Source organism: Carassius gibelio, chromosome A13 (genome assembly GCF_023724105.1).
Source record: "Carassius gibelio isolate Cgi1373 ecotype wild population from Czech Republic chromosome A13, carGib1.2-hapl.c, whole genome shotgun sequence".
NCBI lineage: Eukaryota > Metazoa > Chordata > Actinopteri > Cypriniformes > Cyprinidae > Carassius > Carassius gibelio.
Window position 1 is genome coordinate 10391031 of NC_068383.1, and position 19269 is coordinate 10410299.

Sequence of the window (19269 nt, forward strand, 5' to 3'; positions counted from 1 at the left end):
TGCTGTTGCATTTCTTTGAGACGATCACACAACCAAGTCTGACACACAGAATTGTGTGTGTGTGTTTATTAAACTGAAGCAGCATTACAAAAATAACAAAACTGATCAACAAAAAATTAAAAAAATCTGTACGCCCATTAAAGCTTGTTTATGTCACTCTTCAACATAAACTCCAGGGTATTCTGAAGCTGGCCCTGTGAATGGGTCATATTCACAAGGAGTCCTTCACAGGAATCTTTCCCATGTGTCCAAACATTCACAGCCTCTCCCTTGACTTGTCAGTGAGTCTTTAGGAAGCCTGATGATCAGATGGAGTGGAAGTGGCTGTAGTTTCGTAATATCATGAGGGGAAGAGGCCACTGAAAGCATCCTGGACGGCGCGATGGCATGCCAGTCCTGATGTATAACCACCAGCCTGATCCTGCGGAGATGCTGTGCGCACATGATTCAAATACCTGGACATGGGAGAAGATGAGTAGTTATAATAGTGAATAGCTTAACAGGTTTCCAAACACACAATTTTATCTTTGAGTATTATCTGGTTAATCCTCTAGAGGGAGCAGCTCTGCTGTTTTACATGCATGAGTCCATGGATTTCCCAACCACAACAAAAAATTTGTTCAATTTGAACATTTATCAAACATAAGTGTCAGTTCCTACAATTGCATATGCATATATATATATATATATACAAATATATATATATATATATATATATATATATATATATATATATATATATATATATACCATTTTCTAAATTATAATAACCATCAAAATGATATTTTTTGAAAAATATAAATTTATATAACGCATTGCTATTGTTTAAAAGTTTGGGATGGGTAAGACTTCTCATGTTTTTGAAAAATGTCTTCTGCTCAAAAATAAAGCAAAATAAATAGTGAAATAATATAATAATGTAAATTAACTGCTTTCTATTTTAATGAATTTTAAATAGTCATTTATTCCTTGGTTTGGTACTGCAAATCATACATTTTACACAGTATATTTAATGAACCACATATTTTTGTGCAAGCATGATCCATTTTTTGTCCAACATTTATTTGAAATAGAAATCATTTGTAACATTATAAATGTCATTATTCTTGTCTTTCAATCAATTTAATGCATTCTTGCTGATTAAAGTATTCAGTTATAACAAATAAAATAAAATCTTAAAGATCTCAAACTTGGTAGTGAATATTCTAAAAAACAAAACTACATCACATATAAATACAGTGGCAAGCAAAAGTTTTGGGAACCACTTGCAGAATCTGTGAAAATGTAAATAATTTTAACAAAATAAGAGAGATCATACTAAATGCATGTTATTTTTTATTTAGTACTGTCCTGAGTAAGATATTGTATAAAAAAGATTTTAACATTTAGTCCACAACACAAAAATTATTATTAAAACAGAAATTATTAAAATAACCCCATCACTCACTGCTGGAAAGGGTTCAAATATGCAAAGATGCTGGAAAACTGAAGAATCTGCAGGACCTGAAGAATTTTTCTGAAGAACAGTTCTCAGTTTAACTGTTCAGATCAAACAAGGGACTCATGCACAACCATCACAAAACAGAAAGACGTGGGTCGTGGATCATCCAGGTAACAGCACACAGTATTAAGAACCAAGGGTTCTTAACATTTTTAACCAACTTTTGAATTTTTGTGTCTTGTATAGTCTTGTGGACTATATGCAAACATCTTTTATGTAAAATATCTTACTCAGGACAGTACTAAATAAAAAAGAACATGCAGTTAGTATGATCCCTCTTATCTTTTGAAAATGATTCACATTTTCACAGATTCTGCAAGGGGTGCCGAAACTTTCGCATGCCACTGTATATAAAAATTCCTGTAGATAACTAAAATATCAATATGTAACAATGCGTCAAAAATGTCACTTCTTAACCCATACATTCTTCTCCAAACTGACAGTTGCCAGTTACCCACAAACCATCAGGACAAGTGTCAGAAACCTAATGCTTGTGGGAGGAACTCTGAGATCTCACACTAGCCCAACACCCCCAAAACACTCCAGCAGCTGGAGTCCACAGCGGCCCTTCATTATGAGAGAACTGAAAATTACATGTAAACTGATACTTCAGTGAAAGGAAGAGAATGATGGAAAGAGAGAGAGGGAAGGGGAGGGGAGCGATAGAGGGGGTCAGGTATCATCAGAAACACTTAAGCTCCTCTCAGCTTCACACGCTTCCAAAACAAACAGAGATACCTGAAGCACTAGACCATGAGCTAATGCTGCTTCAGTTCCCCATCATTAATACACAAACCACACATATAAATCCACAAGTGAATCACTGTTATCACTTTTTTTTTAATCCAGATTCAGAACAAAAGAAATTGGAGCAAAAGTCTTTAAAGCTTAAAATGGGTTTGTTAGCAGTAAATAAAAGTGCATGACCTTGATAAAATGGTTTCATGTGGTCAAACTAATTGCAAATCATAAGATCCCTTTTTTTTGTCCATAAATTGTATCTTATAAATTGTATATTTTAAATGATTTTTAAATTATTCAATTTTCTATAAACAAACTACAAACTAAAATATTGCATTTTTGGTAATTATAAAAAAAGCTCAAAACATAAAAATAAATTAATAACTTTACATATTTTTATTTGAATTAAACTCTCAACCTGAAGAACAAGAAGAGAAGTCCTAAAGGAAGAAAAGATTTATAAGAAAACTGGAGGGAAGTTTGAAAAGTGACTAATGTGAGGGTTTGGACTATGACTAAAATGTTTAGGAGGATATTACTGGCCGTCTGACTTATGTATCCTTCACAAGATGGACATGTTGCTGACATCGCTCATGTTGTCAAATTGATGAGTAGTGTTTTAGTTAAAACATGCAGCTGTATCAGCGTTGACACACTGTGGTGATGATGGTGTGCATGTTCTCTGTCAGAGGGATCTGGGTTTCTTGCTAGCCTTTGATACCTAATAGAAGTGTGTGTGTGTGTGTGTGTGTGTGTGTGTTTGAGAGAGACTTTCCGAGCACAGGATTCAGCACTGAAATGTACCCCTCAGAAAAAGCAGAGGAAACTCTCATGCAGCTGCTGGACAATCTGTCATTTTAACAGGGTCAGTGTCACACACACATTCCTCAAACGGATCTGGTTGCCCGCACTGCTATGTCAGACAGACATATATCAAACTGCAACTCATCCACGACGCAAATATCCTTATCGGAGTTCAGAGAGCAAACTCATCTATGCAGGAGCCAACAGAAGACCTGGGTCATTAAAACCTACTGGTCCGAAGGTATATTGCTGTTTACAGAAGCAGCATGTGTCTGTAATGCATGAAGATGTGTGTCATGGTTTAAGTTGTAAAGTGAGAAGGCAACAACTAAGTCTGAACGAGAACGAAAACACACACCCATACACACATCTAGGAGATGATGGGTGAAGATTCCTTGCTCGAAGGGTAAGCCACACCATTGTGAAATGCAAAATTCAATCAAATCTGTGGACTGAGAGAGAGAGAGAGAGAGAGAGAGAGAGAAGGTGAACAAGTTTAGTTTGTTCGTTGAATTCCCATAATGCACCCTAGGGGTATGTCTTAAAAGTTCAGCTCTCTCTCTCTCGCTACCCTTACACACAGGAATGGGGCCATTTGCAAGCCAAATTTACCCTTGGAATCTTTGTTTTAGGCTTGTTTGCATATGCAAATTTCAAATCTCAACTCTCAAAATGCAGTTTCCAAAAAAAACTTACTGACAGGGAGAGGTGGAGGGATGGATGGAAGTCACTCAATGAATTATCCTTATGAAATGTCTAAAGAAAATTTGTGTGCTTCATATTTTTATTAAGTAGTAATTGTTTTACTAGGTTTAAAATGATTGCCTTAAACATGGCAATATTCACAGTACATCTTGTTCTTAATTACCTAAATAAACAACAATCAACCAGATGTACTGACCCTGTTCACACACGCTCCCTCTTCTGACCTGCTGATGGATTACTTCCTATCTAGCACAAGATGACTTCCTGTATGTTTCTATAAAAAAAAACTAGTCTAAACATTGGCATGGCGAAAGACGAGTCCTTGGAAATTGCTCTGACCTGAAGAAAATTATACTGAGAAAATCAGAAACTCATGAAAACTTTTAACATAAAAAAAAAAAAAAAAAAAAAATATATATATATATATATATATATATATATATATATATATATAATTTAATAATTAAAAAAATTATGCAAAATAGAAGCATGTTCACTAGTAGTTTCAGATTTAAGGACAGTGAATATTTATACACCACACAAATAAAAAGGAACAGAAGTTAAAAAAAAAAAAATCACTGCAGGTTGTCAAACTATTTGGAATTTTACACTACCGTTCAAAAGTTATGGATTAGTTAGGTTTAAAAAAAATTAACTGAAAAACTTTTATACAACAAGGACGCATTCAACTGATTAAATCAAAATGAAAAGAGAGACATTTATACAAAAGATTTCTATTTGAAATAAATGTTCTTTTGAACTTTCTATTTATCAGATAATCTTAAAAAAAAGGTATCATGGTTTCCACAAAATTATTAAACAGCATTTTTTTATTATTATTGATTATAATTAATGTTTCTTGAGCACCAAATCGGCTCATTATTGAATGATTTCTGAAGGATCGTGTGACAATGAAGACTGGAGTAATGTCTGCTGACAATACAGCTTTGCTAAGACAGAAATAAATTACATTTTCAAATATATATATATATATATATATATATATATATATATATAGACTTCTTTTAAAAACATAAAAAAAAAATCTTAATGAACCCAACTTTTGAATGGAATTCAAAGTAACCTGGATTATTTCAAAACTTTAACAAAACCTAATGTAAACACAGACTCTCATACAAGTCATGACCTGTCCAATACCAAATGCCTCTTAAGCTAATTACCTTATCCAAATCTCAGCAGACACGTCTCCAAACTCACCAGAGACATCACTCAACACTGACTGACTGACTGACTGCGTTTGTGTGTGTATGTGTGTGTGTGTGTGTGAGTGTGTGTGTGTGTGGGTGTGTGTGTTTGTGTCCTGAGAGGGTTTGATGGGAAAATTACTGATCCATCAAGGGAGACTAGTATAAGAAAAATCTGAAATATATTTATATGCAAAATTGTAAGAGTAGAAGAACATATTAACGCATAGTTATTTTCTCAAAAAAAAAAAAAAAAACTCTATTTATACAACACACACATTACACAGATGCAGCTGACTGCACTTGAAAACATTGTGTTTGGAGGAAAGAAAACTTCAACCCAATCACCTCCTTCCAAGACACACACACAGCTGTCTTTAATAAAATGCCCCACCCAATCTGTATTTATACAGGTACAGAACAGGGACGGACACAGAGGACGGGGTTTGCCTCGGGAGTGAAGAGGAAGTGAATACATACATGACCCTCCAAAAACACAAACCAGTCCAACATAAATCTCCACTAACTCACTGTCAAAACACACTAAGACAAATGGCAAAAAACAATCCTTCTCTCTGTCAACTTCACACACATATACACACACACAAACACTCAGAGACTCATCCGCTCTCGACTTCAAAAGACTGAAGCTGGAAAGAAAAAAAATCAGAATGGCAGAGAAAAAGGAACAAAGAGAGAGTGATCCACCCTATCTTTTCTTTTCATAACCCTCACTCTTTTTTTCTCCTGTCCTCTGCTTTTCAACCCAAACCACATCACAAGATCCTCTTCTGAAGATTCCAGTGTGTATCTATCTATCTATCTGTGTGTGTGTGGGTTTAATACAAGTTAAGCTCTGTCAACAGCATCTGTGACAGAAATACACTTACAATGGAAGTCTATAAGCCACTACTTGCATTTTTTGCTTCATAGACTTCACCTGCGAGTGTATACCTTGGGGTTAAGCTTATTTTTTTATTTGAAAGAAGAACATTCTGTCAATAAAGGTTTAATTTTTGGGTGAACTATCCCTTTAATACTATAGTCATCAGTAGCCTAATAAAAGCGGTTTTATTTGACATGAAGCGAGTCATCTCAAATTATTATAGAGGTAGGATATAATGTACAGCATTGGCAGAATAAAGATCACTGCATTAATGAGAGGACCTAATTTACACTAATATAGCTTCAAAGACTGTGTGTTTGAGAAGAGTGAGAGAGCGTCTTACAGAGAAAGTCAAACTTAAGTGAAGCATGAAACTGCAAGCACAGCAAAACTGTCTGCAGACTTCCTGTTTACCCTGGGAGCAGGGCACCATGGGAGATGTGGTTTATTTGTTTGAATAAGAGGTCATTTATCTCTGTCAAACACACACTCTCACTGGCAGAAAGGGAAACGAGAAGGTACAAGAAGGAAACAATATACCTATGCATGAATTAGAATAATAATAATTATTGTATTTAATTAAATGCAGTCTGTTCATTGTTCCCCTTTAATTAACTGGAATAGTGATAAAATAACATATAACACAACATAAAATAAGACAACACAACATAACATAGGGAAAGGAAACACTGTAATGCCTTAACATGAACAAACAACAAGCAATACAGTTTTTATTTGTGGGTTGATAAAAAAAAATAAAGGCAACTCGTTGCTTATTGGCATGCATATTACTAGCATTTTGGCTGTTTATTTGTATTTATAAATCAAATATTAATGCCTTATTCTGCATGACCATATTTTAGATCCCTTAATCCTACCCCATACCTAAACTTAACGACTACCTTACTAATAAGTCATAGTTAATAGTTATTTAATAGTGAGAATTAGTCCTCAAACTAAAGTGAGACCAAATAAATTATTCATTGTTAGACCATGTTAACTAAAAGTGTTAAAAGACTCGACATGGTAGACTCTGACCCAAACACTGATGTAGTTAACTAATGTTAACCAATGAAAACATATTGTAAAGTGTTACCATAATATAATATAATTCACATTAGCAAAATGCAAGTCATTCTTACCCTAATCGGCCCAACTGATCCAGTTCTGGAATGGGTGGCCCATATGTGTCAAAGCAAAGAGGCTGATAGACATACAACACCTCCTCCACACGAGACACAGACACCAAAGACACAGTCTGACCCTGAAGGAAAGGGACAGAGAGAAAGATGCATCTGTTTAGACAATACATATGCATATTTTTTTTGTCATGGTCACTACTAAACAAAAACTTTTAGATTAGATAGAGTAATTGCTTCAAACTCCACACATAAACACGGACAATGATTGACAGGCAGAGATCACTTCTGATTGGCCAGCTAAAAACTCTAAGTCTATGTCTGTCACAGAAACAAGTATGATTTCTGAGGACAACCATTTAGAAAGTAGGTACATTTTAAGCATAATATAAAAATGAAAAACAAATAGCTTAGAACACCTTAAAATGTGACACTGGAAATATTATTTTCATTTATTATTTTTTTAATAATCTAATTTTACATTTGACTGATTTATTGGTAAATATTAATATGTACCACCTTTTGAGATTATATTATTTAACCCACTCGTTGGGTTTAAAATGGAACTGTTAATGCAGATAACATCATTTAAACAACACTAACAGACATTCTGTCTAAGATGAGGTCACACACACACACACACAAATGCATGAGTGCCAATAACATCCCTCAATGGATCCAGATCCAAGCAGGGGATCTATAGACGTATGACAGCGTCACTCACTGCCAACACACACACACACACAAGGGCGATTGAACTTGCTGGAGACAGACAGAAACCACAGCATGGAGGGAGAGTTAGTGAGTGTGTGTGTGTGTGTGTGTGTGTGTGGAGAGAGGGAATTTCCATGGTGGAGCTTCTTTGGTTTGAAAGTTCTGCATGCATTTAAATGGCAACAGAACAGCAAAGTAAAATAATGCCACACAAAACAGGGAGAGAAAAAGAGAGAAAACAACAGCAATACAAGTAACCAGAGCGTGTTTTATCATCTGTTTTATGATATGTAAACTGACTCTTCAATTAAACATTCCTGAACGTGAGCACCCAAAATGTGCAGTCAGGGTCCAAAATTACATTTGTGCAACACTGTTGGTGAATTTGGCATTCATCATGTATGTATTCATTCATAATATTTCTCTCTCTCTCTCTCTCTCTATATATATATATATATATATATATATATATATATATATATATTTCAAATAAATTCTGTTCTATCAAACTTCCTATGCATCAAACCATCCTGAAAAAAAGTGTTATGATTTCCTCAAAAATATTACACAACACAACTGTTTCCAACATTTAATAATAATATGAAATGTTTCTTGAGCATTAAATCAGCATATTAAAATGATTTCTAAAGGATCATGTGACACTGAAGACTGGCTGAAAATGTAGCTTTGCTATAACAGCAATACATTTCATTTTAAAATATTATTATATATAAAACCATTATTTTACTTTTGTTTTATAATCTGTATATACTGTATTTTAATCAAATAAATGCATATGAGCATACAAGAATTCTCTTAAAATAAATACTTCAAAAGTCTTACTGACCCCAAACCTTTGGACAACTGTATATATTTTAAAATAATTTAGAAAAAAAAAATAGCTGCTTGAGACCCATTTAATTTTTGCTGTTCAATTCAAAACTTATATTGTTGCAATGCATTTCTTCAGTAAAGTTACTGGCCAGTTAAACATTTTATTTATTCACTGAAAACAATTTTTCCTCACATTGACACCACATATACACACACACACACACACACACTTGCAAGTTCACAAAAGCAAATGCAGCACTCCAATTCTACAAGATAAACACTTAAGCTTTCTTCATACACACACCAAATGTTTGTGGTTAATAATGAATTCAAAATAACAAACACTAATTATCTTGTCCGCCCAGTCTGATCACTTCCAAACACAATTTGTCTAGAGATTTCCATGTCAACACATAGAAGCCATCCCACCATAGATTACCCTGTCAACAGCCTAATACCAGTGGAAAACTCTTCAGAACTCCAGTACACACACACACACACACACACACACTCCACTGTAAACCACTACCGCATCTTTGCCAACTCAAAAATGAACATCTGCGCTCAACATTTATTTGAGGTGTTGTGTGTGCGTGTAGAGAAATGCTGCTGATTCTGAGCATGCTGAGTGACTATAGATACATATTCACTCCCCAGCGCCCTTAAAACAGAGCTGCCGGCTCGATCCATCTTCATTACTGTGAGGGGGTGGAGAGGGAAGGAAATCCCTGAGCTGAAACACCCGTCCGGTTGTCTGCGCATTCAGAGTTTCACTCCAAGCAGTTACACACAGTTTAACGGGGCCTTGTGTTCAAATCAATCATATATCTGCTGCGTTTCGACATTCAGTGCCGTCCAGTGCTTTAACCTAACCCCTGCCTGGGCAGTGAATCAGCCAATATGTTTGACATTAACACATAGTAAACATGTTTTTATGAGGTGGACTTGAATTTTACATTTTTAAAATAAACCATCGCCCCTGGTTCTACATTTCAGACTGTCTCGGGAGGCACGGAACATTTTGACTGGCAGAGGAAAGGCTCTACGTTGCAATGGCCCATTTGTTTGTTCATTCTGTGGGTGTAAAAATTTCATTACCATTCCAACAAATTGCTTCTTGCCAGCAGTCAGCTACAAGTATCAACCAGAATGTGGGACTGGATTTGGGAAATTCTATTATAAACTATTCCATCTTAAAGTTGGCTTTAGGAGGAAGACTAAAAGAAGGCTGTGTTTCCAAACAGTTATGTAAATCTTAAAAGGAACTGCATATACTTCTGGAGCATTTTATGAAAATCAAAGTTTCTTGCACTAAAAACAGTCATAATTTAGTTTCACTTACCATAATTTAATAGCATAAAACCAGGCTGTTTTTGCTACTGTACCGTTAAGAGTTTATGTAAATGGTTATTAGATTAGCTATTCTCCTTGTACCAGTGAAGTACACACTGTCAGTCACCAGAGCAGACCAAGTTGGCCATAAACTTTAAAGCTTATTCTGCTGTAACACTTGGATTGAGTAACATAAAATCAGATATAACTCTATATTTAACAATACGGATGCGTCCAAGAATTTGAGTACAAACTACAAAGTTCCTCAGTCAAATCTCTAAACATCTTTAAAAAAGAAATATGGCAAGAACATTGAATTCACTGTCAAATTCAACTGTTGCAGCCTTATACATTGAAAACATTGTTTCCCATTGGACTGATAAAATTAATATGTTCTAAAGTCAGTCAATCAGTTTCACTTGGGCTTTTAGAATTTTTTTTTTTTTTTTTTTTTTTGAGTTCTTAATTCTGATCATTTCAATTTACATTGAATGCATTTGACAAACGGAAAGCAATAGGGCTAGCAATTGTCACTGATATTCCGATTTTTGTACATTTTGGCTCTAAATGTCCAAGATATTGGTTTCAGTTAAGCTACTTTAAATATTTAATCATCAAAAAATGTAATTAAAAAAAAAAATGTTATTTAAAGTAATTTTAAAAATGAATGATTTCCGTTTATATCTTGATGTGATCTTTTTTTATTTAGATTACAGTTAGATTATGTCATATATGAATAATATATATATATATATATATATATATATATATATATATATATATATATATATATATATATATATATATGTCATTCTATGAACCCATTGGAAGTTTTCTAGGGATCCCTGATTGCTTAAACTCTAAAGCAACTACAACTATTGCTTAAGTATCCTCAAACAAGGATTGTCCACAACGTTTTTACAAAAGTACATTTGACAAAACCCATTTAAATATTGTGTGTTCTGGACAAATGTATTTTTCATTAAGTCGAGAGAGGAATGTGAGAGAATGGCTTCTGGTTTCTGTTTCACATGGGATTGGGCAGGAGAGCGCGTCGGGACTCTGACTATGCAAGTCTTCAGGACGCTCCAAGGTCAACAAATATAAACTGTCTATCAGCACCTCCACTGACCTTCACACACACACACACACACTCATCTCAGATCAGCACATTTCAAAATGATCACACACTCACACTGTTCTGCATGTGGCACAATAGAAACATGTCACAAAAACACACAGATATTACTACAAATACATCAAAATAGACTTATCAACACATTATCTTAAATATCTTGCCCTATGCACAGAAAATAATCATCAGTCACTGAATTCACATTGAGAAAGTGTCCTGAATTTATCGTGTAACACTAGTGAACATACATCCAAATTCAGTGGGGATAAAGTGAGCTTTGTGGACCCTCCAGCTGGCATTAACTGAGCTTAAGTAACAAGTAACATGCCCTCTCCATGCCCTGTAACACACACTATTTTGATCTACTGGCTCTCTCCACATGCATGCAGAGTATGATTTTCTGCCTGCAAAAAGTCAGACGAACACACACATTGCTTAACTGCACAGCTCAGAAACATCTGTGTGTTAAATAAAACCATACACACATGCCTCTTGCCTAGTAGTGTAAAGCCATCTAAAGCTGACAATTTTTTTTTTTAGAAGTACTACCCTCCCTGTGCCAAGATCCATGCCAACATACACACCATTCATCTCTCCAAGCCAACCACAAGACACGATTGTGGAAACTTGTTCACTTGGATTATATACACACACACAAACACAGACAATTGTGCACACTGTTTCTGTTTTTACTCTCAAACGGCAGTTTTTAAGATGTGCTGTACTGCTCCCCTTCCTCGTTTGCATACACATTCATGACGTGTTGGTTCAGGTCTATGTCCTTTGCAGTGACCGCTGACGGGATTTTTTTTAAAGAAAAAAACCTGTCGTACCTGCTTTACGACACAGGTGCGCAACAAAATGATATAAACACACACACACTCCCACGTCATTCTCAAACACTGGCTAATACAAACATGCTGTTGTGTCTGGGTGTACACGAACGCTCGTGCACATAGTGCGCTAAATATAACACAGGAAACACAAGATGTTTATAAACATATGAAAAAAACATTTATGATGTCTATGGTTTTAGAAAGTCATGTGATTGAAATATATGTTGGAAAAAAAATTATAAAAAAAGAATGGATTTAATTATGACTAATCATAAGCCTTCTTTTAGTGGCATTTCTCATCAAATCCTGGAATGAATTTGATTAATTATTAATTAAGATGATGTAAGCCCTACCAGTTGTGCATGTGTGTATGCGTGTTGTTCCCTCACCATCATTATTCCAGTAGAGAAGATGTTAGCTGGCTTGACATTTTGCTTCTGTTTTTCTATCTGGGTCTCCAGTTGAGAGGCTCGATCTTTATGTTGGGCCAACAGCACAGCTGCAGGTAACTTGGAAATTTCCTGCAAGCACAAACACAACATTCAGGATATGCTTTTATTTCAAACATTCTTCTGACACTCTAACTGTCAGTAAATAAAATAGGAAATAAGAGCTAGGCTAACATAAGCACAACAACTCAACGTGCCAGAGCACTAACCACTGCCACAACTCCAACCAGATAAGGATGTAGTTAAATATATTGTGTGTGAAGGAAAAAAATGTTTTTACGAATTTTCTACTCATTTTACATGATAGCCTATAGACCTACATTACCTTTACGGACTACCAGTTGATGACTTTGGACACAAAGGATGAAGTCTAAAGTCAGATGCACATGCTAATGTAGAAAGGCAATGAGGTATCAACCCATGGAACAAAATAACTCTTAAAATGTGTGTGTACCAGTTCATCTAGCAGGGCCTGTTTGTTTTTCCTCTTAGCCTGTAGTTGTCTTTGTTCCTCCTGCAGGGTCTCCAGTCTCCTCTGCTCTGAACCCTGCTGCTCCTGCAACAACAGCTCCTCCAACTCCTCCTGCTCACGTGTCTAACAGAGAGACAATTTATTAAAATAGAATATTTTTTTTTTTTAAAAGCTCAACTGAGTCTGGAGTGCACACAAATTGCTATGCTGATTGCTTCTAAGCTCTATTTCAGCTTAAATGAACTTCTCACTTGTGAAATCATCCATCTGCTCAATCAAAACTATGCACATAAACCCACCAGTTTGGCTTTGTTTTTCTGTATAATGTCTTTGTTATCTCGCTGGTACTGTTCCATCATCTGCTTGGTCCTTTCAACATCTAAGTTATTTGTCAGGTTAAACACTGGAGACACACACAAAAATACATTTGAAAACTAAAAAATACATTTGAAAACATGAATAAATATCTGATATATGCATCTCACCAATGTCCTCCACTTGCTCCAGGTAGTCATTATACTCTTTCAGAGTGTAAAAATCTAATTCCCTCTTATTGTAGCTAAAGGATGAGAAGAAAATAAAAGAAAGAAAAGCCATACATCATTAAAAAGACAATCCTGGATGCACCTATACACTTTTTTTCCCAGACACATACATTTTAAGAACTTTCTTGCGGATCTCCACCTCTTTATCGATGGCTGGATCTTCGAAGAGCTGCACGCGGAAATTACTCTTTCTCAGAGGAGTGTTGCACTGCACACAGTTACCTGAACCACGGACAAACAGCATCTCCACACAGCTCTCACACCTGAAACACACACACACACACACAAACATTTTACTCACATTGGCAGAAGGTCTGCTGAAAGAGGGTCAAAATAAACAGAAAATGAAATTTGAAATCTGCTGGAAAAGCCTCAAGAAGCAGTTCCACACAAACACACATTTCAATCATCTCACTGCTTCAGAGGGTAAAATTTGGCCCTAAAAACTTTCCAAATGGAGCCATAACTTAGACTAATGGATAAAACAGAGGCCTGATATATGTGTGTGTGTGGTGGTCTTACTCGATTATAATGGAGTGATGATGGGTCGGGTTTGAAGCAAGGCAGCCATACACATTAAGGGCTGACAAAGTACAGTGTGTGTTAAAAAAAACAATGTTACATCTTGCCTAGGATTTATGCATATAACTAATGCTGAGTTTCAACTACATTTTCTAAAAAATACAGTAAGCAATCTTTCATTTTCCACTGAGTAGTTTAACTTTCCTTTTCTCTGTCTGTTTTTCATTGCTCACTGAAACTGTTCAATATTACAGGTAGTGTATATGATACAGCGCACAACATTTCTGTAAACAATCTTTGCTGGTGACAGGAAATTAAATATATTATATAACATAAAATATATATTTGCTTTTATTCAATAAAATAATTAAAATAATTATATTTCAAACAAATGCTATTCATAAAAAAATCCTGGAAAAAAATTAGCACAGTACTGATAATAATGATAAAGGTTTCTGGATCATGTGATGCTGAAGACGGGAGTAATGGTGCTAAAAATTCAGCTTTGCCATCACAAAAATAAAATACATTTAAAATATATTAAAATAGAAAACTGTTATTTTAAAGTGCAATAATATTTCACAATATCACTCTATTACCCTACCATTTTTTGTTTTTGTTTTTGTGATGTGTCAGTGAAAATTTTAAAATTTAAGTATTTGTCTGATTAGGCCAGCAGGTTAAAAAACTAATAATAATAATAATAATAATATAATATATATACCCTTTCTGATCACTGAACTGATAACAGGACACATAGCAGACCTAAACCTGTGCAACCTGCATTCTGCACCACAACTCAAAGTGTCAGGAACTAATGTACTGACCACTGCACCATCGCTCAGCTTATATCTAGCCTGGGTTTTCTCTGAAGCATCTCAACTGTTCACTTTTTAACTTTCCTTAGAGGGTAGACTCTATACTTCTCCCTGACTCATGACCTGAACAGACACAAGGTGAGTGTGCGCATGTGAGAGAGAGAATGACAGACCTTTAAAAAAGCCAGCAAAACACAAGTTCAAACACTGACTCTAATGTGAATAAAAAAATGCTAGACATTCCCTGCTCATTCCTCCACTCCCGATCCGTGTTTGTCAGCATGTTGAGAGGTTACTACACTCCTCTAACTCAGCACAACAGACCCCGTCACACACAAACACGCACACATAAGTTAACTTTGTCCCTCTCATCTACTATCTCTCACACACACCTACTTGTGCCATTCCCTCTTCACTGCTGCAGGTCATCAGCACACACTCAGCATCAGCCTGATCAAAAACACGGTTTCTTCAACTACGGGCATTAGTTTTAATAAAAACTAACAGATTTCAAGTTTTTCAAATGCCTTTTCAATTTGATTTTATTTGTTTATAGACCAACATTTTTAAAAAAAATCTGAAAATCAGAATACATTAATTATATTATTATTATAGTATTATAAAAGCTATAAAAAAGTAGAATAATTATTAACCATTTTAAAAATTTATTATTACATGAAAAAATGATTTTTGCAAAAAAAATATAACTGTCTCTCAGTTGTGGCTGTGATTTTACATGATCTGTGAAGAAACAAGAAAAATTTAGGTAAACATCACTATTCATGTGTGGGTGTGTGGGTGTGTGTGTAAAACGTCATTTTTTTCTCAATTGCTAAAATCAATTCTCGAACAATAATATATTTTTTCAAAAAATTACATTTAGATCTTAGAACAATTAGTTCAGAAACTTAATTTGAATTACTTATTCATTTAAGCATGTTTTTCACATGTGAAAAAAGTCAGACTATCTACAATTGCTCCATTGCTAAATTCACATGGCTGAAGTTGATTGTCAGTGAAATTATCATACTCTCCACAACTTCTAGGCTAAACATCCTTTCATCCTATGAGCCATCCCATGCAAAATGATCATTCAAAATTTTACATACACTTTGCATTATCTGTTAAATGTTTATTATTTTAACCAAAATAAGAGGGTTGGTACACAAAGCATGTTATATTTATTTTAGTAATTACCTGAATAAGAAATTTAACATAAAATATATTTACATATAGTCCACAAGATAAAATAGTTGAATTTATAAAAATGACTTCGTTCAAAAGTTCACATATGCTTTATTCTTAATACTGTGTTGTTACCTGTAAGATCCAAAGCTTTTTTTTTATTGTTGCCTATGAGTATCTCAGTTGTCTTCAGTGTGAAAAGATGGACCTTAAAATCATTCAGTCATTGTTGAAAAGGGTATTAAATATGCAAATAATGCTGGCAAACCAAAGAATTGAGGGGACCTGAAAGAAGATCAGACAATAATAATGTGCTGTATACATATAAATGTACTAATATTAACTTTCCCCAGTAAACTTATACCTATTGTTGAAATCTAAGCTCCATGTGATATACAATAGCATTCAGCTAGATAAAACTGAGTGTCAACAAAAAAAGTTGAACAAAAATTAAATTTCCAGGATTGTCTGCCATAGCACAAAAAAAAAAAGAAAAAAAGAAATCTAAACTTTTTGAACAGTACAGCTCACACAGCAAAATAAAAAATAAATGTTTGTGGCACTGGACAATTTACTGATAGAATAACTGAAGAATTAATTAAATGTTTTATGTTACTGCATTTCTGAGTTCCTACATTTTGCATATAGTATGCAAAAGAGCTTTGATTTCCTATAAAACAGATGAGAGTTGCATTTATAGTTTAGAGAATGTTAAGTCTGATTTTGAAAGACCTTTGAGCTTATTTTTCTCTCCAAAGTCCAAAGGGCCAAAATGGCCCATAGCTGAACAAACCTACAAGCAACATACTTCCACTCCATCATCTGTATTTAATCACAGACTAGTTCATTTATTAGCTATATTTCCTATGTCCTGATTTTCTGCATACAGACCAGGGGAGTGTGTGCTGGACTGTCTCCAGCAGTGTGTCATCAGTGTGTAATATATTCATTCAGTCTCAGGTCAGCAGTCCACCATGAATCCTTAAGTTCTCTGAAGGTCAAAGGCATCCAGAGCACGAGAAGTGACCTCAGACACGTACAGGTGCATCTCAATAAATATGAATGTCATGGAAAAGTTAAGTTTATTTCAGTAATTCAACTCAAATTGTGAAACTTGTGTATTAAATAAATTCAATGCACACAGACTGAAGTAATTTAAGTCTTTGGTTCTTTTAATTGTGATGATTTTGCCTCACATTTAACAAAAACCCACTAATTCACTATCTCAAAAAATTAGAATACTTCATAAGACCAATAAAAAAAAAAAAAAAGATTTTTGTGAATTGTTGGCCTTCTGGAAAGTATGTTAATTTACTGTACATGTACTCAATACTTGGTAAGGGCTGATCTGTTTGTGGCACTGCTGAGGAAGCCCAGGTGTCCTTAACAGCGGCCTTCAGCTCATCTGCATTTTTTGGTCTCTTGTTTCTCATTTTACTCTTGACAATACCCCATAGATTCTCTATGGGGTTCAGGTCTGGTGAGTTTGCTGGCCAATCAAGCACACCAACACCATGGTCATTTAACCAACTTTTGATGCTTTTGGCAGCTTGGGCAGCTGCCAAATCCTGGAAAATTAAATCAGCATCTTCAAAAAGCTGGTCAGCAGAAGGAAGCATGAAGTGCTCCGAGATTGCTTGGTAAACGGGTGCAGAGACTTTGGTTTTCAAAAAACACAATGGACCAACACCAGCAGAAGACACTGCACTCCAAATCATCACAGACTGTGGAAACTTAACACTAGACTTCAAGCAACTTGGGCTATGAGCTTCTCCACCCTTCCTCCAGACTCTAGGACCTTGGTTTGCAAATTAAATACAAAACTTGCTCTCAAGTCCTCTGAAAAGAGGACTTTGGACCAGTGGGCAACAGTCCAGTTCTTCTTCTCCTTAGCCCAGGTAAGACGCCTCTGACATTGTCTGTGGTTCAGTAAATTTCTTGACACATCTGTGTGTAGCAGCTCTTGACGCCTTGACCCCAGCCTCAGTCCATTCCTTGTGAAGTTCACTCAAATTCTTGAATCGATTTTGCTTGACAATCCTCATAAGTATGTGGTTCTCACGGTTGGTTGTGCATCTTTTTCTTCCACACTTATTCCTTCCACTCAACTTTCTGTTAACATGCTTGGATACAGCACTCTGTGAATAGCCAGCTTCTTTGGCAATTAATGTTTGTGGCTGACCCTCCTTTTGAAGGGCGCCAATTATTTTCTTCTGGACAACTGTCTGATCAGCAGTCTTCCCCATGATTGTGTAGCCTAGTGAACCAAACTGAGAGACCATTTTGAAGGCTCAGGAAACCTTTGCAGGTGTTTTGACTTGATTAGCTGATTGGCATGTCACCATATTCTAATTTGTAGAGAATTGGTGGGGTTTTGTTAAATGTGAGCCAAAATCATCACAATTAAAAGAACCAAAGGCTTAAACTACTTCAGTCTGTGTGCACTGAATTACTGAAATAAATGAAGTTTTCCACGACATTCTAATTTATTGAGAGGCACCTGTATCAACCATGAGGTGCACATACTAATACACCTCTCTGTGGCTAAATGACTACTCTCATGCACCGATTGAATAGCTTTGTCTGTATTCAACGTTAACACATTTATCAATGTAATCGTTTCCACCAAAATACTACTGTTACAATTTTTTGTTTATTACCAGAATAAAAATGTCAACTTTAGGTCAACTGACAGAACTGTCACTGCGCTACATCTTTGTCATGTGTGTATTAAAAATATGAAATGTAAATGATTATAAAATCTCTTCATAATATCTGAAGTACATCATATGATAATTTATTAAGATTTTACAGTTATGGCTGAAACTATGGTTCCCATGGTAACTTTTTGTAAGAAGTGTATCAAAACAAAAGTAAAATGTCATACAAATATCGGGTTACTGCACTCACAGGTTGAAAAACTGTAGCCCTTTACTATACAAGTAAAACGAACCAAATGCGTATAATAAAACTTTTAGCCATCACGAATAAGTCCTACACCGGTTTGAATGATAAGAGATCTGACAGCAGGAACTCACAGCGTGTGTCCACACACATTCACCATCAGCTTCAGAGATGGATTTCTGTATTTGGTCGTCTTGCACCTCGGGCATCCCTGATCATCCATTATTATTATTATTATTATTATTTGTTTTAGTCCTCCTGTAAAATAATAAACAGACTCCACAGCGAATAGGAGTGTTACATTCAAAATCGCCCTGGTGGAAACAAATGCGTCTATTACAACCGTTCCCATTCAAACACTGCTCGAGTCGCTCGAGTTTGAGCTCCTTCCAGAGCTGAGTTTCAGCGATAGATAGATAGATAGATAGATAGATAGATAGATAGATAGATAGATAGATAGATAGATAGATAGATAGATAGATAGATAGATAGACAGACAGACAGACAGACAGACAGACAGACAGACAGACAGACAGACAGAC

General features: G+C 35.3%; 1 protein-coding gene across 1 annotated transcript; it reads right to left on the reverse strand.

Moving 5' to 3' along the window:
* Positions 1–51: 51 nt before the first annotated feature.
* LOC128026109 (CDK-activating kinase assembly factor MAT1) lies at positions 52–19049 on the reverse strand. Its single transcript, XM_052612847.1, has 8 exons — positions 18862–19049; positions 13409–13561; positions 13239–13312; positions 13053–13156; positions 12736–12876; positions 12222–12353; positions 6985–7106; positions 52–455 (listed from the first exon to the last, which is right to left on the reverse strand). The coding sequence occupies exons 1-8, from the start codon at positions 18948–18950 to the stop codon at positions 341–343; spliced, it is 930 nt and encodes a 309-aa protein (XP_052468807.1). The 5' UTR covers positions 18951–19049; the 3' UTR covers positions 52–340.
* Positions 19050–19269: the final 220 nt, after the last annotated feature.